Genomic DNA, 24,180 nt, shown 5'->3' with positions numbered 1-24,180 from the left:
AGGCTTTACTATGCAGAACAAAAATGCTGCTTTTAACCATCTTAATTTAAATAAAACAAGCAGTTTCCTTATCTTGTCAAATCTTTTTTTTTTTTAAACTTTCCCTTTATTTTTTAGTAGTTTACTTTTAACCCAGTACTGTACTATATTTGCTTTTGTCTCTGCTACACTGGGTTGTCAACCCTCCCGGATTGGCCGGGAGTCCACCGGAATCGGCCTCAATCTCCTGGTGACTATTAAAAGCAATCCAGGAGATTTTAAAAGGCCAAAAGTCCAGTCAGCGGCGCGGCAGGGCTAAGGCAGGTTCCCTGCCTGCCCTGGCACCGCACGGCTCCTGGAAACGGCCGACATTTCCAGCTTCTAGGCGCAGGAATGGCCAAGGGGTCTCCACATGCTGCCCCCGTGCCCCGCCCCCCCGCGCTTGCTCCACAGCTTCCATTGGCCAGGATCCACAGCCAATGGGAGCTGTGGGGGCAGTGCCTGCAGGCAGGGGCAGCACAAGGAGCCACCCTGAGCCTAGGATATGCTGGCCACTTCTGGGAGCCGCCCGAGGTAAGTGCCGCCCAGCCGGAGCCCACACCCCCTCTTACACTCCAACCCCAGCCCTGAGCCCCTCCAGCACCCAAACTCCCTCCTGGCGCCTGTACCCCGAAGTCCCTCCCGCACCCCAACCCGCTGCCCAGACCTGAGCCCCCTCCCACATCCAAACTCCCTCCTGGAGCTTGCACCCCAAACCCCCTCCCACACCCCAACCCCCTGCCCCAGTCCTGAGCCCCCTCCTGCACTCCCCTCAGCACCAGCCTCAGTCCAGAGTACGTACCCCCAGCCAGAGCCCTCACCCCCTCCTGCACCCCATCCCTCTGCCCCTAGCCCAGAGCCCCCTCTCACACCCTGAACCCCTCATTTCTGGCCTCACCCTGGAGCCCACACCCCAGCCGGAGCCCTCCCATACCCCAATCCCCTGCCCCAGCCTGCTGAAAGTGAGTGCGGGCGGGGGACAGCGAGTGATGGAGGGAGGAGGGATGGAGTGAGTAGGGGAGCCTCTGAGAAGGGGCGGGGCAAGGGACAGGGCAAGGATGTTCAGGTTTGTGCGATTAGAAAACAGGCAACCCTACATACTTCCGGTTCCAAATGAAGTGTGTGGTTGACCAGTCAGTTCGTAACTATGAGGTTCTACTGTACATATATTAGGAAATGTAGTTAATGGTGGCACAACTCTGTATGTGGGAATTACCTTGCTTTTCATATGATCACAACACTGGATAATATTATTTAATAGTCAAAAAACATGATATTTTTCACTTTTTCTATGACCTTCACTGACAATTGTCATATTATATTTAATTAAAATTCCTGACTCAATTTTGTTTTAAATAGAAAATGCAGTGAGAAAAATAAGTTAAAAAATATAAATAAAAAGGTAAGAGGAGACGTGCAGTCCCAGAGAAATGAAGATTAAAATGCAGGTGCAAAAAACAACCAAAATGTTTATGGACTCTTTTACCATTGAGACCTCCCATTCAAGTATTGACCAGGCCCAACCCTGCTTAGTTCATAAGATTTGACAAGACCAGAGTCCACGGTATTTTGGCCACAGGCTAGTAATCTTTCTTGTTATATATATAAAAAAACAGGAGTAGAAATCATATCCAGATCTTAGAAGCTATTGCCATCACAGAAACCTAACAAACCTGAACAACTATCTTCACATGGTTCACTGCCAAATACTATCCAAGACCAAAACTATTTAGCTTTTAAAACTGGACAAAATCAGACATGCTTACTCCAGAAAAGCCATGTGCTTCAAAGAAATAATTCATTTTCTCTTTAATTGAAATTTACTAGGACTCCTGTAATTTATTCATCCCAGAATTCAGCTGATGCATCAGCAATTAGATGAATTTACTACCCAAGTAGAAGATTCAAATTATGCAATGCCCTCTGAATTGATTCTCATCTTAATATTTAGAAAGCTCACCTGCCACTCTTCCCACATTATGGCCGTGTTTGAATTTATTTGTATTTACTAGAATAATAGTAAAATCAAATGGATGTAAGTACCAGCTTTGATATTGCCACAACTGGATACATTTAGAAGCATATATTAAGGAGTGTCCTGCTTAAATGAATGCAAACAGTACACTGCACATGTTCACTATGCTATTTAGGGACCATAAAAGTCCTTAAAATTATTATTGCCAAACCTATATTTTTTTTCAAAGTAAAAGCATCAATTTTCAGTAAAGACTACGAATAAATGAATATTCATATTAAAAAGTTGCACTTAAATTAGGTTTTCTCACTTAGGAACTTAAAAAGTGCTTTACAAGAAAAACATTATTTTAACTAGAAAGAAGCACCAGGTAGAGCAAACATGTAGCCATCTAGAACATTTTAATCAAGAAAAACACTCTCACGGGATAGCAGAAAAATCAGTATAATATCTAATTTCATTTACCCCTAGGCACGTGGTCCCTGTATATCACCATCACTATCCTAACCTTTAAATATATTCTAGAGGGGATACCAGAACACAGTTACATTGTCATGCCTGCAATAAATAGGTCAGCCTTGGAATTCCTCCTCTCATCATCAGCATATAAGAAAGAAAAAGAACTAGGGGCCATTCCTAAAAATTAGGAAGCAAGTCATAAAGCAAGTGAACTCAGGCCAAATTATTTTATACAATAAACATATGGAATAAGATAGTAGGAAATCCAATTACATAAAGGGCATTAAGGAGTTCAGGAGACACCTAAATTTGTTTATGGAGAAGGGAATCAATGGCTATGGTAAAAAAAGGCTGAGGAGTAAACATGAAACATAAACAACAAGAAGGGATAGGCATGCTGGGCTGGATGGCCATTTTCTCTTCCTAACACTTTTTTATGTTCTTAAACAGTGCTTCTCTTCCATGTTCATCACCATGTCAAACTGTATTAAAAACATATTGACTCAGCAAATTGAAAACACCATGATAGATACTGTGCCTAGATATACCTATTCTCAAAGCTAATATGAATGGCCAAGCATTGTGCCTGCATCTGCTTGAGCTGAGATCTCAGTGATGACTGTTGAAAAGACACTGCCAACCAAAATGTCAAAGTTCGTATAAACTAACGTAGGGTTGGTTCTAAGCATTGCTATCAAGAACTTGTATGGTTTATTTAATACCGTCTGTGCATAGTCTGCAAATGTCACTGCATGATTTTTAAAGGGTCCACTGCAAAGAAACAAATCTTGGCAAGTAAGCAGTATTGAATTTTCCATTATTTTAGAATATTCATTACACAGTCACTCAAATACCCATAGCCCGCAACTGCTATACCACTACTACTTGATAATCCTAGTACATGAACACGAGAAATGAATGAACTTCACTTCTTTTTAACTTTACAGTGAAGATGTTACAGCAACAAAATGGCCAAACCAATATTGCCAAGAAGAGACATAATCTTGGTTAAAAAAAAAATAACAAAACACAAAAATATATACTGTCTAGCTACAACGATTATCAGCCTCATGTTCTCCAAGTAGACTTCCTAGGCGTGGGGGGAAATGGGGAAAATTAGATAATTATGGCAATATACTAACATATTTAACAGTTCTGGTTCCTTAAGCTGTGGATCCTAGAGCTCCTTCTCTAGTTCTTCAAGACTTCATGATCTCCAAGTCTAGCAACCAGTTGGTTTTAGGCTTTGTCTTTTAGAATTCCTTATCCCATATCCTAAGGTTCTGGTAGTTTCTTCTGTTACTAGTCCTATAAATGAATCTACCAGTTGCTTTAACCCAAGTTAAAGGTTTTGGATATGGGTTCTGAAGCAGCAGATGTGTTTCACTGCAGAAAAGAAAAAAATGTAATAATTAAGAGATTGAATATGAGTTTCTCTGATTTGCTCCATAAAAAATCAAAAAACAAAATAAGAGCTTCAGACCCTTTAAGAACCTAAAGTTCTTAAAAAGAATTTTAGTTAAAACTAAACATAAACTAAAATTCTAACTTGGAACTTAAACTTGGCAATTTTTTCCCAAACACATCTAGACATGATTGAAACAAAGTTATCTGTAGGAAGAGTAAACCATTTTAGACTGGATGGAGACAGACAGCAGGTATACCTCAATTTGATAGCTCCCCTCATTGTTTCTTCAAGGAGCCACATTATCTTTGCTATTGTTTTGTTTCCTGTGGTTTTTCTCCTTTACAGACTCCTTTGATTTAACTCCTGACATTCAGGCAGGTTAACATCAAACAGATAACCTGAGAGGCATATAATATTTATAACTACTACACATATTTCCCTCAGTCTCCTCTACTACATACAACAAAACTAAGTCAAAAAATATTATTTAGGTTGCAAAGTCAAGCATTTGAAAATTAGGAGACACTGGATATATGGTAGCATATGAAGCCTTAATTCTGACACCCCCCCCCCCGATGCATCTGTCATGTACATTGAATGAGGCAGGGTTCATGTGGAAAAAATAGTATGCAGTCATATAAAGACTGATCATAATGCAGGCTCAAGGCTACTAGGCAAAGTATTTCTGGACAGGAATAAAAATTCTAATGGGCAAATTTTAGCCTCAGACAGGCACTTGCCACTTCCATTGATTTCAATTTTACAGAAAACAAAAAAAAAGGGGGGGGGGGGGGGATGGACGGACTTCTTCGGTTATCTGCCAGTGCAGGATTTGTCCCTACAGGAGTGTTTTGTCCAATCCACTTACAAATTATTCAGCAGTGGTCTTCCATCACGTTGTTAGGAAAACACATATGGAAACAGATTTCTATTAGGTTTCCAATTTTCCCCTAAGCAATACAGGATTCTGCCTATATATAGGGCCGGATTTCCAATTAGGCACAGGAGGCATGTGTCAAGTATGGGATTTTCTAGCGCAATTGGGCTATTTTTAGCTGTCAGTTACAGGGGTTTTTTTAGCAGTTGCAAGTTGCGGTATTTTGAGCTATTTTGCTGCCCTGCTGCTGCTAGCTGCACTGCTTGGTTCTCAGGAGGGAGGGAGCCTCCTTAGATATCTCGCACCCTGCCAAGAAGCCCCACACACCACTTGTCTCACATCATGTCCCCTCCCCTTAGGTGACATTTGCTGCCTGTGCAGAATTCCTGTCCAAGGGAGGCAGAATTTTTTTTTCCTGCAGAAAATGTGCCGCAGTTCCAGCTTTTGCCCACCAGAGGCTGCTGTGGTGCCAGAACAGCCTGAGCGGGCTGAGGCTGACTAGTCTGGCAGGCAGCAGCAGCCAACAACTAGCAGGCAGGTGGTGGGTGCATTTTTTCCTCAAGTGAAAAGTCACAGCAGCCTTCTTGGAGGAGGCAGAGCAGGCCACACAGGCCCCTGGGAGTGGGTGGGTCACAGGGCCACATGGAGATGCAGGAGGAGGGCTCCAGACATGGCCACCTGGGGAGGGAGGGTCAGGTAGGTTCACATGGAGATGCAGGAGAGGGGGCTCCAGACAGAACCATATGGAGAGGCAGGGGGGGCCTTGAAGATGCTGTGCCTAGGAGCACATAAGGTATAAATCCAGCCCTGCCTAAATATGTATTTTATTCACATCACATGGATTTTCCTCAATTTGACTACAAGCTGATGAAACAGAAGGACTACTGAGGTTTCTTCTCTCCATGAATACAATATATGTTGATAATATTGATGCTTCCATGGCATTGCTTAGATTCGCACTAAAATAACTGCATTTGGCAGAAGTTTATTGGTTCTCTTGGTTGCACACAAGTACGCAAGGAATAGAAGCCAGAGAAGTAGAAGTAGAGGGCCATGTCTTCACTGCAAAAAAGGTTTTTTACTAACAGTTTAATATAGCAGAGGCAAAAGATTCGTAGCTCATGGGCAGTAATGAATTAAGTGTCCCGCTCAGTCCAACTTAATGTAAAATCCCAGTGGAGCTCTGTAGTTTTTACCTCCAGGTAGCTAGTCAAGGTAAATCGCAAGTAGGAGGCATAGGGTTGACCTCCACTAGCTACATGGAAGTAAAAACTACCTGTTCCTTGTCTCCACTAGGATTTTACATTTAGATATGTGACAAAGTTCCTGCTCTACCTTGGTGGGCCTTGCACTTATTGGCGGATTTGCTCGCCTTGGAGCTTCACGGCAGCCCTCAGCTTGGCTGTTTTTCTGAATTCATAGTCCAGGTCGACGACTCCTGTGTCTGACCAGGAGTTGGGGAGGATTTGGGGGGAACCTGGGCCTGCCCTCTACTCTGGGTTCCAGCCCAGGGCCCTGTGGAATGCAGCTGTCTAGAGTGCCTCCTGGAACAGCTGTGCGATAGCTACAACTCCCTGGGCTACTTCCCCAGGGCCTCCTCCCAACACCTTCTTTATCCTCACCATAGGACCTTCCTCCTGGTGTCTGATAATACTTGTACACCTCAGTCCACCCACAGTCCGCGTTCTCACTCTCAGCTCCTAGCGCCTCTTGCTCCCAGCTCCTCACACGCACACCACAAACTGAAGTGAGCTCCTTTTTAAAACCCAGATGCCCTGATTAGCCTGCCTTAATTGATTCTAGCAGTTTCTTGATTGGCTGCAGGTCTTCTAATCAACCTGTCTTAATTGTCTCCAGAAGGTTCCTGATTGTTCTGGAAACTTCCCTGTTACCTTACCCAAGGAAAAGGGACCTACTTAGCCTGGGGCTAATATATCTGCCTTCTATTACTCTCCTGTAGACATCTGGCCCAACCCTGTCACAGATAGCTGTCCAGAGTTAGCTATCATGATGTAAAAAACATATTTTTAGTAATAAAGACAAAGTCTAACATGTACCTATGCTTCAGCAAGCCAGCAGCTTACTAGGTTCAAGGATATAACCACTTCTCAAGTCTTTGTTTCCTTCAGCCTTTAAACTAGGGCAACAATTCCTCTTTACTTTGCACTGTAAATAAAAAGATTCTGCTAGTCCAGAAATAAAGGTAAGTGAAGACAGCACTCTTTATATTGATGTGCTTCCTGTCTTGTTTACGATAAAAACTGTTTTGTTTTTAGAGGGGAAGTGTTCTAAGAAAAGCTTTTATAACAGGTTCAGAAGTATAAAAGCCATTTCAAGACGAGGGCATTTCTACCTTTTATTTCCTTAGTCCTTGAAAGGGCTTTTTAAATGTTAACAGCTGTGACTGCCTTCCTCAGCTCTTTCCCTTTATAGCTATCTTTTTGACTGCTCTTATCTTTCCCCCGCCTTTTCCTCTGAAAACCAAATCCAGAAAGAGTCTAGACCTGAACTTTTGGTTGGCATATGATACTAAAATATATAGCCTGACACACTGAACAGATATCTTGTGCAAGTTAGATTTCAATTAAAAATGATCTTCCCCACGTTTCCACTCATATATTGTATATTTTCCACTCTCCTTTGTAGTAATATCTATAGTTGCCTGATGTGATCACTGCTAAATGGAGCTGGTCAGAAAAGAGTATTTTCAGCTCAAAAAAAAAAATCTGAAAATTCAAGAGTTTTGGTTTTTCAAAATTGTTCAAGAAAAAAAAAACAAAAAACCCCACACCAGAAATTGTTATTGAAAAACCAGAAAATTTTCAAAAGAAACAGATTTTCTGCTAAAATTCCCTTCTTTAAAAAATAGCTATTTTACTGTGTAAATATGTTTCAAATTAAAAAATGTTGACTGGCTATACTGCTAAGCTTTTTTATAGACAGGTTTCAGAGTAGCAGCCGTGTTAGTCTGTATTCGCAAAAAGAAAAGGAGTACTTGTGGCACCTTAGAGACTAACCAATTTATTTGAGCATAAGCTTTCGTGAGCTACAGCTCACTTCATCGGATGCATTTTCCACAGTATGCATCCGATGAAGTGAGCTGTAGCTCACGAAAGCTAATGCTCAAATAAATTGGTTAGTCTCTAAGGTGCCACAAGTACTCCTTTTCTTTTTGCGAATATAGATTAACACGGCTGTTACTCTGAAACCAATCACAGCTATGTTTCTTTTGGAATCAGGTGAGACAACACAATCTTTTTGGTAAGAAGTTGTTTTTTTTTTAAAAATAAGGAAACAAGTCCTTAGGCTAAGCAACACATAAACTGACTGTTGTAAATGTTCAACATAAAAAGTGAAAAAAAATACAATTCCTCTACATTTTCAAGGCACTGGAACTCCCACTAACATTTACAGAAGTCAAGGTGCAGCTATAACTCTACAAAACTTTTGGAAAGTTAAAGCCAGTGTGGTTTTATTACTACTGTATCACTATTCTACTGTGGGATAATACTGTGATTAAAAAGGTAGACATTTTAATTAGATTAAAATATGACTAGAGTTAGCGGGCCATCTACAAAAGAGATTATTTTACATTCCCAGACAAAATTTTAAAAATCTCCATTAAGATTGCAAATTAATTCAAAAGAACATCATCTTAACATTGTATTATAAAACAAAAAGCAAAAATTTGAAAGCCAGGAAATTCAGAATTAAGTTTCTACAAACAACTTTAACTCTGGCCTTGTATCTCTATCCAAATCTACCTACCTAACCTGGATACTGTTCTATCCAGTGTACTACAAAACACTAGATCTGCTGAACATTCTACTCCAGTGGTTCTCAAACTTTTGTACTGGTGACCCCTTTCACATAGCAAGCCGCTGAGTGCAACCCCCCTTATAAATTAAAACACTTTTAAATATATTTAACAACATTATAAATGCTGGAGGTAAAGTGGGGTTTGAGGTGGAGACTGACAGCTCACAACCAGTTTGAGATTCCCTGTTCTACTCTGTCTGCACTCCAGAATGCTCATCTATCAGCCACTCCTGCTTTTCTTTCATTCTGCTTCACTTCTGGGAGGAAACTGGAGGTGGGAGGGTGGAATCTGAAGGACAGGCTTAGGCAATTTTGAGAATTTTACACAGGTGACTGAGAACCTTACATCCCATTTTCCAACGGGACTGTCCATGGGACTTAGGCTTCTAAAAATGATTAAGTCACTTTGGAAAATGGGATTTAGGCTCCTCAGTCACTTAGGCATTTTTGAAAATTTGATTCTTTGTATCCACCAAGAAATTTTCCTTGTTTAACTTTAATATGTTTTTACATAAATTTAGTTAAACCAATGCAAACTCTGTGTGAGCTTTCAGTTTAAGAGTGGCTTATTTTGGTTTAGTAAAAACAGATTCCTTAAGTAATCAAGATAAACATGATTTAAAAACTGAAATAAAAATGTCAGCACATTCATTTGCATCAGTTTAACTTAATCAGTTTAAAATCTTTCCTTTACTTAAACTGGTGCAATTTTCTAGTAGAATGAAAAAATCACAGTGGAGGAGGATTACTATTAGTATTAATGGTAGGTTTCCGAGTAGCAGCCGTGTTAGTCTGTATCTGCAAAAAGAAAGGGAGTACTTGTGGCACCTTAGAGACTAACAAATTTATCTGAGTATAAGCTTTCGTGAGCTACAGCTCACTTCATAGGATGCATGCATGAAGTGAGCTGTAGCTCACAAAAGCTTATGCTCAAATAAATTTGTTAGTCTCTAAGGTGCCACAAGTACTCCTTTTCTTTTTGTTAGTATTAATGTTGGAGCCACAGAGATGGATGTGCATTTATCTGTCTAGATTTACTGAGTCTGAGGGAAAATTTCAGTTTCATTAAAATTTATCAAGGCAGTCCCTCTAGATTAAGACAATCCCAGAAAAGAGGAACCTCTGCTTCCAGGAAAAAGAGAAACCAAAGGGAGAACTACTTAGATGAATACCATCCAGTCCTGGTGACCCAAGGTATTTTCACCTCCATGAGTGACATGTCACTAATTTACCTCCTAAGGCTCCTGAGCAGTAGCAACAGGTGTGAGGGAAGTCAGGCTCTTATTCCCTGTACTCTTTAGGAGTGGTAATCAGAGGGCTTTGGGGCTCCAGATACAATGCAGCAATAACTGATGGAACCAGGAGATGGGGGAGAAGATATGCTTGTTGCGTGAGAGGGAACCTGAGGGAGTTAACAGAGTGAACCTTGAAGGAGTTGCTATAGTAGGGAACTAGGACCCAGGGATAGGTTACTAGGTGTGAGTAGGAGAACCTGTAGGAGGAGAAAAGATACTAACTTGGTTTGAGTGAGAAACATAGCCTGGAAGCCAGAAAGGGCTGGGGCAGGGAGCAATCAGAGAGGAGGCAGAAAAAAGCCTGTCTGTTTCATATGTCACCACAGTGCACTTGAGAGGGGTAATTGTTAGGAAAATGCTGCTCAGTCCCTGAAACAATGATTGGTGTATGAGCTCTTAGCAAGCTGAGGGAATATGTGTGTGTATGTGTGAGGGAGATCCACAAGCATTGTTTTTACTATGTATTACTATGGTGCACACAAACCTTAATTCTGAAGCAGGACATCATCGTGCAAGGAACTGTACAAAACAGAACAAAAATGTAGTCCCCACCCCAAACAGCTTACAAGCATGACTATTACACTCTGTGTATGATACTTAGCAAAATTGTGGCACCCCAAATGAAATAGAAAAGAAGAAAGAAGTCACATACACCAGTGACAAATGCACTTGCTTACTTTAGGTAAATGTTTCCCTAAGGTCCTAGGTCTTCTGAATCTGAGTCTCATGAGAAAATTGCTTTGCTTGGCCCTCATGAAAGGTACCTTCTTGGAATTATGGGAGTGGGCCTGCACAGGTTGTAGATTTATAGGCTTCCACAGCACCATATAATGGCAGAAATGTAGTAATGCAGCCTCGTATGTTTATTTTGTGTCTTTGTTTTTTTCTGGTGTTGCCTTTTCTTGGGTGGGTAGGCATGTTCTCATTTACCACTGCACTCAGGAGCCCCAGTCAGAGCTCAGGTCCTATTGCACTAGGTCTGTACAGATCTAACCACTTGCTACAACAGGCCACTGAAGCCTCATGTGAAAATTGCATTAAAAAAACCCTCCACACAAATATAAATGCAATTCAAACTAGCATGCACATTCCCTGCTTAACAGAACATGGGCCTATTTTTACCATGTATCTGCCCCCCGCTGCATATTCAGGCGAAGCCCTGTCACCTACCGATGGAAAGTGCTGGAAAATGGCCAGGTATTGTTATTTCACACCCCACCTTACTTGAAGGGGGGAGGGCTCCCAGGGGCTGGCCGCGCCCTCAGCCCACCTGCGCCTAAGATAGGGTGACCAGATGTCCCGATTTTATAGGGACAGCCCCAATATTTGGGGCTGTGTCTCATATCGCCCCCTACGACCCCCTGTCCTGGTTTTTCACCTCTGGCTGTCTGGACACCCTGGGCCGAGGAGAAGGCGGGCAGCTCTGTGAAAGGGGTTAACTGGGAGGCTCTCGGGAGACTTTAGGCGTCCACACAAGTCTCAGGCGGGAGTCAGAGCAAACTGAAAGCGCCGGGGGGGGTTCCATCGCACCGGCTGAGGAAAGCGGGAGAGGGCGGGACGCGCCTCACGGCTTTTGTATCCGAAAAGCGGCGCCCCGGGCGCACCAGGGCAGGCGCGGCAGCGGGGAGGCGCCCCCAGCAGGGGCCGCTGTGTTCCCCTTTAACACCCGGCCTCAGACTCTGCGCCAATTGCCTGTCGACCACTTTTCGTGGAAAGAGCGGGCGCGGGGAGGCAGCCTCACGAGCGCCCGTTTTTACCCACTGGGGGGGGAAGGAGACGAAGGGTTTAGCAAAAAGTAAACGGCGATTTTGTTACGCCGGCTGGTCGGGGACTCGAACCCCGGTCTTCACAGCCTCGGCGTGTTGTTATGCAGCAGGACCCGGCTGCTCCAGCGCTTTCGTCGCCACCCGCGAGGACCTGGACGCTTCGCGCCTCGGCCAATCATGGGCCGGTACCGGCCCCCTTTCTCCCGCCGCAGAGGATTCTGGGACGTGAGGTCTCTCCCGCCCTCCACCCGTGCGTGTCACTAGAGAGGAACGACAACTCCCAGCGTGCCTGGCGCCTGCCGGGATCTTGACCTGCTCGCGGGGGCTGCCCGGGCTGCCGCCGTGTTGCCGCCAGCCAGGCCGCGCAGGAAGACGTAAGGGCCGCGGCCTGGGCGCCGATCCCGCAGCCTCTTGCCCGGCGGCCTGAGGGAAGATGAGTTCGGCCAGGGAGACGCAGCCCCGCCACGGCGTGAAGCGAGCGGCCTCCCCCGATGTAAGTAGCTGGGCGAGGAGACGGAGGAGGCGAGCGGGCCAGGGAGGCCTGGGGCGACGAGGGGAGAGGGAGACTGTCCCCTTCCCCCAGGGTGAGGGCGGGCGGCGGGGCCGGTCTCGCCTGGCAGGCCCTGGTCGGCTTGTCGCCGCTCAGTGCAATGACCCAGGCTCCGTCCCCCTCTCGAGGCTCTGGCGCTGCCCGGTGGCGGGGAGGGACCGGAGGCTTTTCCCTGGGCTGTCCCGGCGCGTGTCCCGCTTGAACAGACTCGCCCCCCCGCTGCGAAGGCCGCCCGCGTTCCCTGAGCTGCCGGGGGGGGGTAGGCGGTTCAGAGGGGATGTGCCTCAGGGCCGGGGACGCCGTTTGCTGCATGACTGCCCGGTGCTCGCTGTGTAATGGAGGTGGTCAGTCGCCGCTGCTAGCCCGGCCTGCGAGCGCTGCTCGGGTCTTGGCACCGTTCAGCGCTTGTCATGCCTCCCGGAGAGGCCCACATCTCTCTCCCCCGTGGTCAAGATTTTATTTTATAGTTGATAGAGGTGAATCTTGATCAAGTTCAAAGGTGGCTTGTCAGTTAACTGTACGATTATTTTTCATTTGCTGGAGGTGAGTTTTCTCTCTCTCTCTCTCTCTCTTCCTATGCAAGTTCTTCATGGATTTATTCTTGCTAGGTATGTTAGCTTTTAGCAGATGGCTTCAGAAGTCGGAATCCGTTCTTGCATTTTTAAAATTCATTTAATGGCTTGTTGATGTTCTAAGAAGATCTCTTTCTAGTGCCTGTTGACCACCTTTGAGGCTGCATCTACATCAGTTTAGTTTATTAAAGTCCTTCCTGCTCCCTTCCCTGCTCACTCTTCTCAAGAGCCTATTTATTAAAAAATCCATGTCTTTAAAACACTTCTCGAAGTTGACATTATTAAATGAGTGAGGTAGGTCATGATCATGTGCCTTAGTCATGTATTGAACTTGCATGACTGTAAATGTTGCATCATAGTGCATTGGAAAAATGCTCAAATTATGTATAACTTGGAATATCTTATTTAATATAAACAAGCTTTTAGTTGAAATTGATCTATTTGGTTTTTTTTTAAAATAATTTATTACCTTCTATCTTCCAGCAGGGATCGAGCAGCTGGGAGGCAGTAGACTTAGGTAACGAAGAAAGAAAGCAAAAGTTCTTGAGACTTATGGGAGCAGGAAAGGTGAGATTTTGTTAATTATCTATTTAAATCCAAGCATTCCATGTAAATAAAGGGTGGTTGCTATTAGGGAAGGATTTTTAAAATGACAAAACAATTCACTGATCACATTGAAAGTGATTGCATAGTGTTTTCTGTTCTCTTTGGAAGTGAAGATGCATTAGTGTTATTGATAAGATACTGCTTCCTTGAAGGTCAAAGTTTTTTTTCTTTAAAACATCTTACTTATGTAAGCAACCAGCCTGGAGTAACTCAGTAGCAAACACAGTCAGATGGCTTGGAATTTAATTACTTATACAGGGCAAAATCTAAATCCACTTACATGTGTGGACATTGCATATTGTAAGTTTTGTTTTTCATGTGATTAATGTAGAAGGTACCCAGTGATATATAGTCACGAGAGATCAATATTGGAGCCTGAATGTTTTCATATGTGCCTAAAATACAGCTTAATGTTGCAATTTTTTTCTTTTATACAGGCGTCAATTACTAGATGTGGTGGCTTTTAGTTAAATTGGAGGCAAAAATTAAAATTTGCCTTCCATTAAACTAATTTATTTTCTCTAATGTTGTATTTCCCTAACCTAAGGGGAGTCATTATTCTCTGCCCTAACAGAGTAATTTAGTGCTATTGGGGATAGTAGCATGACCCTGGATTAACCTAGGGATTTACATAAACTGCAAGTTGTGCTCCCCCAGAGGCTCCTAATGAAACTGAAGATGGTGCTGGATCTCATGTTCAGGGCTGTGGGTTAAGGCCCATTGGCCACATCTTTGCTTATCCTATGTGGGTGTTTCGTTGGAAAAGAACAAACAGCCCTACGGAGCTACCAGTTCAGTCCATCAGGTGGTCTTCTGTCCAGTAAGGGAAGGAAAAGAAAAGAAGAAAAAAAAAAACAGAAATAAAGATGTGTAGGGAAGGATTCTGAGCTGCTAAGTCATTTCTAGGGGAATCAAAGAAAGGCTGAGTTATTACTGTAATTGGTAAAACCTGGGTTGTAACTTGAAACTTTGTTGTGCATTATAATTCTGGGTTCAGGTGATCTGTTGTCCCTCCTTCTGCTGCAACTTCAGCAGGGCTGTAGTCATCCTTTCCTTTTTACTTGCCAGTGTCACTCTAAAGAGGAAAAGATTTGGGGGTTGTAAGGGTAGAGAGAGAGTACCTGGGGTTTCCTCCAATATGATCAGTGGAAGGTAAAAATTAATCTAGCTTTGTCAACAGATAGTCATTGGCAGATGAAAGAGCTCATTAATACATGTTCTCTCCCCCCCCCCCCCCCCCCCCCCCCCCCCCAAAAAAAAAAAAAAAAAGCTTGTTAACAGTGAGCAGTAGGGTGTGTCTATCCAAGAATTCTAGTACGTAGGTAGAGCTGTCAGAGTTCACAATAAATTGCATTTTCTTTTAGAAAGAACACACTGGCCGCCTTGTTATCGGAGACCACAGATCAACTTCTCATTTCAGAACAGGTCAGTTTAATAGCTGATACAAATTAGAAGTCTGTAAACTAACATTGATCTAGGGAGGCAGAGCTGAGTCTTTGTACCTTCACTACTGTTGTAGTGGGGGCTTTCAATTTTGTGACTAAAAGTGAGATTCTGGGAGCTGTCATAATCTCATACCCTCTTTTACTAGTCTGTATAGTGACTGAAAAAGGCCTACTTTTGCTGCACATGTCTACTTCCTCCTGCCCAGATTCAGCAAAGCACTTCAGCATGTGCTTAAATTTAAGCACATGCTGAAATGCTTAGCAAAACTGGGGCCCATATATGCAGTCTCCTTTTTTTTGGCATAGAAGCAAAACAATCATATTGCTGCATCAGCACAGTGAGTATAGCTGCAAACTGGTAGGCTGCACTGTATTATGTTTCATGCATCATCACCAGTTACACTACCAGCTGATGACCTTTGATGGAGGATGTTGTGTATAAGTCAGACCTGGGCTTGATTTTTTTTTCAGAGTCCCTGTGATTATGTAGTCCTGATAGTCCTAGAAAGATTTTTTTTTCTTGTAAACTGAGCAAACCTTGAGATGAATTGCCATGGACATAAAACATGCAAAACTATAACTTATTTCTAATCAGTAGATGACTCTGCAAGTTGGTGTGTTTTTCCCATAGACTCTGATGATTAACTATCAGAAGCCAAGATATCTCTGACCTTATCATAAGAAATAAAGTTTGAAATTGGACAAAGTATGGAATAAGAGCTTTGTTAAAACCTCTCTTAACTGTATAGAATAGGAATTACCAGACTCCTCTGAATTTTCTCCAGTTTGTCTTGGTAGTAACAACTTCTTAGCTGATCTAGGTAGGCCATGTGGTCTAGTGGAAAAAGCACTGGACTGGGATGTGAGAAACTAGAGTTCTGTTGCTGGTTCTGTCACTGGCCTGTTCGGTGACCTTGGGCAAGTCAGTGATGATACTTACGTCCTTTGTGAAGTACTTTGGGATCAATATCTGAAAGAGTTATTATTGATCACTAGCAGGCAGTTGTGATTAGGTTTTGACAAGAGCCCTGCTCCTTGCTAAAAGACCAGAGCAACCAACTTCCTCTGTTCCTGTGTAAAGTAATCTTCTTCGTCTGCTATCCTCCTGTTTCCCACAGTCGGCAGTCTTTTCTCCTTTAATAATAACATATATAGTTACCTTCAAAGTACTGTACAAACACTAATTCTCACAGCAAGGATAAGTAATTATCTCTCATTTTACAAGGGAGGAAGTCAGTGGCAGATGGGAGTAGAACTAGAAGTCCCTGGTTTCTCTCTTGCAGTAAACTAGGCCAAGGGTTCTTAAACATTTTCAGAATGTAGGCTATACCTAGATAGACATAATGATATACCTAGACATAATATACCCATATACCCATAACGTAGGCTATACCTAGATAGACATACCTTATTGAAATAAATTGTAATAACTTATGCTATCCTGCTGCTTATTTCAATAAGTGAAAGCATCTATTTAATAGACATAAGAAAGAGCTAATTTTCAAATTGCTTCCCATGGCTGGTGAAAAGAAAGCTAAGCAGCTTCTGTTTTATGTGTGAGATGAAGTGGCCCAAGACACAGGTAGTTCATCTAAAATGTAGCAAATTAAGTCCAGGAATGAACTTCTGACTTACTGCTGTGTGTGTGCTACTTAATTTTAACCATTGGTTTGCAGTGCCTTGATTTGCCAGTGTAGAGACTGCTTGCTGCACAAGTGAATGTCTTGAAGCTCCTGCTCCAATATAACATTTTCATCTTGCTGTGAAAAATGGTAATAGTGGGAGGATGGGGTAATGTTAAAAATGAACTGTTTTAGTGTAGACAAGTGGTTGATTTTACAAGGTAGTATTACATTCTAGTAAACTCTGTTTATAGTACTATCCACAGTACAATATTGAGCCTGTGGTGAACTTGATAATCATTCCACCTTTATTACAATATAAGAGTATTTTACTTGCAACTCTACAAGGGTGATGGTGTATTCACTATGCAATAAATAGTCAACCCAATAAATTGTGTTAAATCTTTTGATACAGTGCTAAATCCTAAAGATCTGGTAATTTTGTGTAATCAGATGTTTTTGTTAATTTGACTGAACCATAACCAAGTACACTGGACATGCAGGGGAAGAAGACAAGAAAATGAATGAAGACCTAGAGTCTCAGTTCCAGCAAAGCATGGACAGCACTATGTCCGGAAGAAATCGACGACACTGTGGACTTGGTTTCAGTGAGGTAGTAGTTTACTTACTCTTATTGACGCAGACAGGCTTGCTCCAGTGGGCAAAGAAAATGAATGACAAACATCGCATGGCTTTTTTTTTTTTTTTTTAAACAAGTCAAACTTACTCTATCCCAGAGTGCCCCTATAAGTTTACCAAGGACAAATCTGCAGGAGCCAAGAGCTTCCTGTGCTTGGACACAGAGGTACCAGTGAGAATTCTTAAACACCTGAAAACGTTCATGCTCTACAGTAGCTAGATCATGTTAAGCTCCTCAGAGATGTAATATAGCAGGTGATTGACAGCACATAACAGCTCTACCCGTAGGAGATTTAGCATAGGAAGTGAAAAATTTTATTCAGTTGACTGCAAGGGGAATTTAAATAGACAGAACACTAACCAAAATAATTATGGGACTCTCACCTGCTGTGGAATCTTTAATGACTACAATGGTTAAGGCTTTTCACATCTTCCAAAAACCAGTACCCACATGAGAGTAGCACAATGCCTTAAGACAAGCTAGGGGCATCCATTCAGCGCTAACTCAGATAGAGGAGTACCCTCCCAGTTGATAGCCCCATTTCTTGAGATTCCCTAGAAAAGGCTGGGGGATGCTTCCTCTTCATGTACTGACCTAGATTAAACTGCTTTAGCTCAAAGAGGTGCAATCAGAACCTGAGGTTCTATGACTGCATGCTCCACTTATAATTATTTTGTGTGGTTCTAATGGGTGAGAAGGGGTAGGGAGATAGAAATCTGGAAGAGGCAGGAAATTACTGTTGGACACAGATGAAATCTTCAAATGATCCTATATCTCCTCAGTCATGTAGTTATGAGGCAGTCTCAAGGGAGGGAAGGATAGGACCACCAGTGTCCGGAGGAGGCAGAAAAGTAAAGGAAGACAAAATAAAATTGGTAGTTATGAAACTATACCTCTTTAAATGAAGCCTAAAAAAAAGATATTTGAGCATGAGGTTGAAATATCAGTGAATGTTTACTCTTGGTCAGAGCTAATACTTATGATTGTAGAAAACTTTCTGAGGTTGCTGGACTTGAGTTAAAGAACCACACTAGCAAACGCTTACTATTCCAAACATACATGCACGTTTTCCCTTAAAGACATATTTGGGTAAATAGAAGCTATACCTGCATTGGCCCATCCTTATCAGATTGTGCATTGAGAATTTTTTCCATGGTACTATGTGCTGTATTTGCCAAATAGTATCAGGTTTACAAAGCATTGCAGTCTTGCACGAGTTCCTGATGACCCTCACATAAAAATAATGTGGCTCACATTAAAATTGGCTACAGTATGGCAGCAATTCTCTTGCATCAAGCATGACTCTTTGAACTCCTACCAAAGCTAAAGTAGTAATGAAGCAGTAAAAACCTTGCATGGTCAATTGCATTCGATAGAGTTTCCAAGTTCTCTTGTTGGTTCCTTCATGATGAGGCTAGTGGTCAACCACAAAGTAGCTGCATTATTGTATGCACACAAATTCCTGCTAAAAAATCCTTCCCGGCATAAAGCATTATTGTTTAAAAACTTACTTCCTTTGCTGTTTAAATGTTAGCAAACAAAATGGAGAGGGTCCAGTTACTGCATTAGTAATGTCAAGGGATCCTGGAACTGTAGTACCATTTACTGATGTACCATTTAGTACCATTTACTGTAATTCAGGTGTCAAGGAAGTTGACAATCAGTCATTCCAGTATCTGACAGACTAATCCCTCTATATTAAAGACTGAGAGGGTTTTATCTGGTACTTCTGTTATTTAATCCCCTGTCCTATCTGCAACCACTAACACAAAAGGAACAATGTAGCAACTAGTGAAAACTCATTGAACTTGTATGTTAAATGGCAAAATGAGAGGTTGCTTGGGGGAATGATTTAGCTTCCTTTTGTAATCTGACTTTTATTCTAGCTGGAGGAGGCTGAAGGACAAGATGATGTGAACAGATACTCTCCTGAACCTGAAAGTCCAGAGGACTCTGAAAGTGACTCTGAGTCAGAGCGAGAGGAATCTGCGGAAGAACTGCAATCTGCTGAAAAAGACAGTGAAGCTGATGATCCAGAAAGCAAGAAAGATGTGAAAAGCAATTATAAAATGATGTTTGTTAAATCCAGCGGTTCATAACTTCAGGTCTAATAAGTCTTTGTATTTAAAGTACATTAAGTCTTTTTGTTAGTGCAAAGTGGAGGACTGCTTACAGCACAGATTTTTGTATTATGATTTTAAAAAAGCCCTTCTTTTAGATGAAAGGAAAAAATAGTGCTTGCTTTCTGATGCCATGGATGACATTTTTATGGGCATGAGTGTAATTTTTTGGGGGGTAAAGTATAAACAGATGCATTGGATGAAAATAAATTTAATTCCCACTCTCCTTCCATTGTAGTTGTCAAACCTCTGACACTACTTTCTTTTATTGGTGTCCTTTTGGCTTGGATGTTTTTGAAATAAGGTTTCATTGGAGTTGCCTGATGCTACATTGATTCTGATACTGTAGCAATGACATCCGTATTCTGCAGTGTAATACAACTTCAAATCTTGGTTCTGTTTGGTAATACCAGCAGTAGTCTGACATAATTGCCAGAGAACAGGTTTATTCATTTAGGTCCTGATTCTGTAATGAGGTTGTGATTATAAATCCCTGTTCCCCTGCAGAGTCCTACTGATGTCTGTGGCACTCCATCAGTGTTCGGGGGCCCCCACACCATATCAGGATGCAGAAGAGGGCCTTTAGGGTACAGCTACACAGGGATTAAAAAAACCTTTTGGTAGCCAAGGTCAGCTGACTTGGGCTTGCAGGGCTTGGGCTGGAGCCTGAGCTCTGGTAGCCTGTGAGGAAAGAGGGTCTGAGTGCACATGTTGCCACAGCAATTTTTAACCCTGCAGCCAGAGCCCCTTGAGCTCAGGTCAGCTGGCGTAGGCCAGCCATGGCTATGCCACAGGTTTTTCATCCCTGTGTAGATGTACTCTGAGTTACTTCTCTAGGCCTGTTTTTGACAGCTATAGTACAAGAGGGATAAGTTCTTGGGTGTAGATTTCCCTTTTGAAATGAAGGACTTTGATCCTTAAACTGCTTGAGTTGCAGTCTGCATGAGAGCTAGGTAAAAGCAGTGCTTGGGGAGGGAGTTTGTTCTCGTATTAACATACTAGTTTTAATAATTTCTTTCTACAAAAGTGAGATTTGCAGGAGATAAAGAACAACCAGGAAATGAGTTCGTTTGAAAGGAAAAGATACTTTGCTATGGAAAATGACAGGTGCCTCAATTTAATGACACTTTTTTTAAAGATGGGGATGCAAACTAAAGGGATGTGCAGGGAAAGTTGTAGTATGCAGTCCCCACGGCTTGAGTGCCACCAATCAAACTGAGGTGAAGAGAGTTGGTCACAGTTATCCGTGAAAGGCATGCTACCTCTTACTTTCCTTGCACCAAATCCTCTAGTCTGCACAAAGAAAGAAACAGAAGTGCTAAGACATAGTAAGGACTAACACAAGCCCATATCTTCTGCAAACTTATATATTTTTGGTGTACTAAAGATCAAACTTCCATATTATATGCATTTTCTCAACTGTTATTGTAATGGCATCTGTTTGAAAACCGGTCATCAGAATTAATCTGAGGATCACAAAAGGAATACCACATTGCACACATTCTGAATGCATTTCTTTATGGGAGAGCAGAACTTTGTCTGCACCCATGTCTGAAAGAAAAAGCTTACCCAAGGCTCTTGATGAAACTTACAACTTTTTTCTGAATCTGGTAAAGCTGTGTTTCTAATTTACTGATAATCTGTTGCAGTGATTATTTCCATACTGTTTGCTAATTTGTATGAGCTGAAATATGTACAGTGATTGTAAGATAATTGAAAATTAGTACTTCAGCCTTAGCTACACTGAAAGACTTTGAACAAATGTTACTTTGTGGAAAAAACAAGCAGTATTAAACCAGATACGTGTGATTATACACTAAATGTGACACAAAAAGTGACTTTAATCAGAATCTGCATTTACTTTTTAACCTAGTTCTTGAACATGAAATTGAGCCGGTTTCATTTTAAAAAATAACCATACTATATTTCACATTAAGGAAAGGAGTAGTGATATTTGACAGGGGGAAAGGCAAAGAAGTGTCTGAACTTTTGAATTTAAGTGCTTAAAAAAAAATGTGACAGTACTAGACCTTGACCAGCAAATAGATTTATGGATGTGTGTCCCTCTGTGCCCCCCATACATTATTTATTTGATCCTTTTTATACATTCCTGCAATATGCCAGGAAGTAACCCCTTCATTTTATTTGCATATAAAAGAATGTGCATAGATTGTTCACTTACTCGGTACAGAAGCCATCCATTTAAAAAAAAAGTGTGTGTATGTATACATACACTCTATTTACCAACGACCTTACTTTGTTTTATCTTTAGTGATACCATAAAATGGGGGTTATAAGCTGCCAATATTCATAAAAGCACCAGGAATTCATCAACTGCCATTTTACATTGATGTTGAATCATTGACAATCTTTTCAACTACTCCCACTGTCTCTAATGCATACATAAAAATTGGGAAGAGGTTATTATATTAACTTTCCCTATTGTTAAGGTGAAATGTGCATATTATGCTATTTCACCATCAAGGAGGGCCTGTTTATATGCAACATCCAGGATGTAAAGACATTAACTACAACTGTGAAGTTAAAGTGCATTTAAACTCTGTAGGGATGCTCTTATTCACAGCAAAGTGGCCGTAGTTTGCTTTAGCTAAATCACCTTTGAAGATGTATACACACAGAGAAGAATATGGTAGGAACCATTTTGATTTTAATATATTTGTCATTAGCTAATGCCTTTGGTTTGCCGAGTAAGGAAAATACATGTGAAATTTAAGAGAATTTTACTTCTTTGCGTCAGTAAGGGGGAAACTATTAGGATATTGTCCCAAAAGGAAACATCAACAAGAATCCACCAAACAAAACTGCTGCCCTGCTACTGCTAATATTTTGGCAGGTTTTCACAATTAGGACTTTATTGAGCTGCCTTTTCTAGTCTCAATGGCTGGCTTTCCTACAGTCTGAAATCCAGCTTCTGCCATGAGAAATTCCATCTAGCACGTAACCGTCAACAGTCTCATGCTGTCATGGTCTTCACCCGTACTCTGAATGGAACCAACATCCATGCAGCACCTCTGTGTTTTGGAGTATTCAACAGTCCATAGCTCTAGCATCAACTCAGTCTGGTACATCTCTCCTAATTAAATCTTCCTGAAGGCCTGAGGTCAGTTTCCTCCCAGCTAGAATGTTTAGTAGCATTTATGTCCATAGTCAGGTTCTTTTAAACACAGGTTTAAGAGAGCTAAAGAAAGAGCAAAAATTTGACTGGCACACCTAGCTAATCTGGATGTTTTATTCACACTAACAAAATCAGGATTGAAAATCTTGGATCCTGCAACTAATTGCGTGCTAGCAGACTATACACCTGCCCTGAGCCCCTCTGGCTTCTGTCCCAGCATTTAGGCTCAGGTTTCTTTCATAATCTTCATTTCATGGCTGTTCAGGTAGTATTGTAGCACAGCAAGACGCTTGCTAGATCGTTCTGTAGTAACCGTAGCTTATCCTTCAGCCCCCATGTCATCTCTCGGGTGTGAAAATCTGCCTGCAGCTCCTCGCCTGGCTCATCATCTCAGCAGTGTGTCATATAAGGGAGTAGCTCTACGTACTTTATTGCATTCTTCCCTGCCAGGCCTAAGGAGCTCCAGGAAGTGACTTGACTGGCATGTCTTTGGGACCCACTACCCAGTCCAGGGGAAATGGGGGAGGAGAAACTGAGAACAAGCTACCAGTTAGTGATCCCTGAATCTCTGCCATAGCCCAGGTTATAGCAGCCTGAGGGCTACTCTAATTTGCTCCACTCCCTTCGCACCACATAACAGAGAATATGCCCCCAAAATATTGATTGCAGCCCCCAGCTTGGTGTAAATAGTATATTACAGTTAATGGTAAACTGATCTCTAATACTAACACACAGAAGAGTCCTTAATGGAAAAATCAATATGCTACAGGATGTAGCTGGCTTAATTCTATAGGTGACCCTTTCCCCTCTGCATTGCTATGGAAAAAGTTCCCAGGAGTGGTATTAGACTTGACCATTGACTTACATAAGACTTAGCACATGCTTAGTTGTATTACTAGACCAGGGAAAGTGTGTTCAGGTCCTTGCACACTTGAAGCTCCTAGGCTGTTACTGTGCACTGTTAAAGAGCAGCTGAGAACCACCCCAGAGGGGCTTTGTTATGAAAGATGCTCTGTTAGTTTTAGATATTAGTATAATAGTGAGAGGTAAATAAATTAACTTTGTACATAAGGATACAACCTTTCTGTAGTCTTGGTTTCCGCTACTATGTCAGCCCTACATTGTGAAATAGTTTCTACATCAGAATTGCATTTACATTCAAAGATAGGCACAAACTAGGGTTATCTCCTCATGGCTGTACATGCATCCCCATTATTGCTAGAGATAGGAGCAACACTAAAAATGTGGTTGCAGGTAGTCCTACGTTTTACAGAACAGCACCACTGATATTTATATACAAATACTTTAAAAAGTAACATGGAGACTGATGTCCTTCAGGAAGATGGAATTAAATAAATCACTAGCACTTCTAATCTAGGTCTCAGTTGTGTCAAGGATAGGTGCCCTAAATTACTACTAATCAAACATTTAAATTCAACCTTCATGATGAGGGTAGACCAAAGCCAGTATATTTTGAAAGCCCAAAGCAGGAGACAGAGAAATCTTGATCCCAGTCTTCTACTATAAAGTAAAAAAAGTCCGTCTTTGAAGAGAAAGCAAATGAACAAGCATACATTCCATATAATTGCTGAGCGCACACTATTACAGTTCTCGCCACTATCAGTTTGTAGGTAGCATTAGCCCACAGTCTTTGAACAGGCAGAGCATTGGAATGACCTATCCCCCTCACTTCTTTGTACAATGGGGAGGACCTTGTGAGAAAGCACCATCACTACTACCCTCTACTCCAAAATTCCCCTATGAGAAGACGGTCAAGAAAGAATGCTTCCAATAAAAAGGGATCCGTTTTTCTCCCGTCCTTCAGAAGTGAAGGAATTCTAGGGCCAAGGAAGTATGATATATAAGGTGCTC

The 24,180-nt window shown here is 41.9% G+C and overlaps 1 protein-coding gene across 2 annotated transcripts; it reads left to right on the top strand.

The window, feature by feature from the left end:
• Window positions 1-11,541: 11,541 nt before the first annotated feature.
• On the top strand, window positions 11,542-20,993 carry C6H11orf58 (chromosome 6 C11orf58 homolog). Of its 2 annotated transcripts, none has more exons than XM_007057130.4 (5): window positions 11,542-12,110; window positions 13,223-13,306; window positions 14,710-14,770; window positions 16,916-17,025; window positions 18,939-20,993. In XM_007057130.4, exons 1-5 carry the CDS (start codon window positions 12,051-12,053, stop codon window positions 19,149-19,151), a joined length of 528 nt encoding a protein of 175 aa, XP_007057192.2. In that variant the 5' UTR covers window positions 11,542-12,050; the 3' UTR covers window positions 19,152-20,993. The 2 variants fall into 2 exon arrangements, with proteins under 2 accessions (XP_007057192.2, XP_037755643.1); XM_037899715.2 differs by having other exon boundaries at window positions 11,848-12,110; window positions 13,226-13,306.
• Window positions 20,994-24,180: the final 3,187 nt, after the last annotated feature.

This window comes from Chelonia mydas, chromosome 6 (assembly GCF_015237465.2).
Source record: "Chelonia mydas isolate rCheMyd1 chromosome 6, rCheMyd1.pri.v2, whole genome shotgun sequence".
NCBI lineage: Eukaryota > Metazoa > Chordata > Testudines > Cheloniidae > Chelonia > Chelonia mydas.
This window is presented reverse-complemented; position numbering and strand designations above follow the sequence as displayed.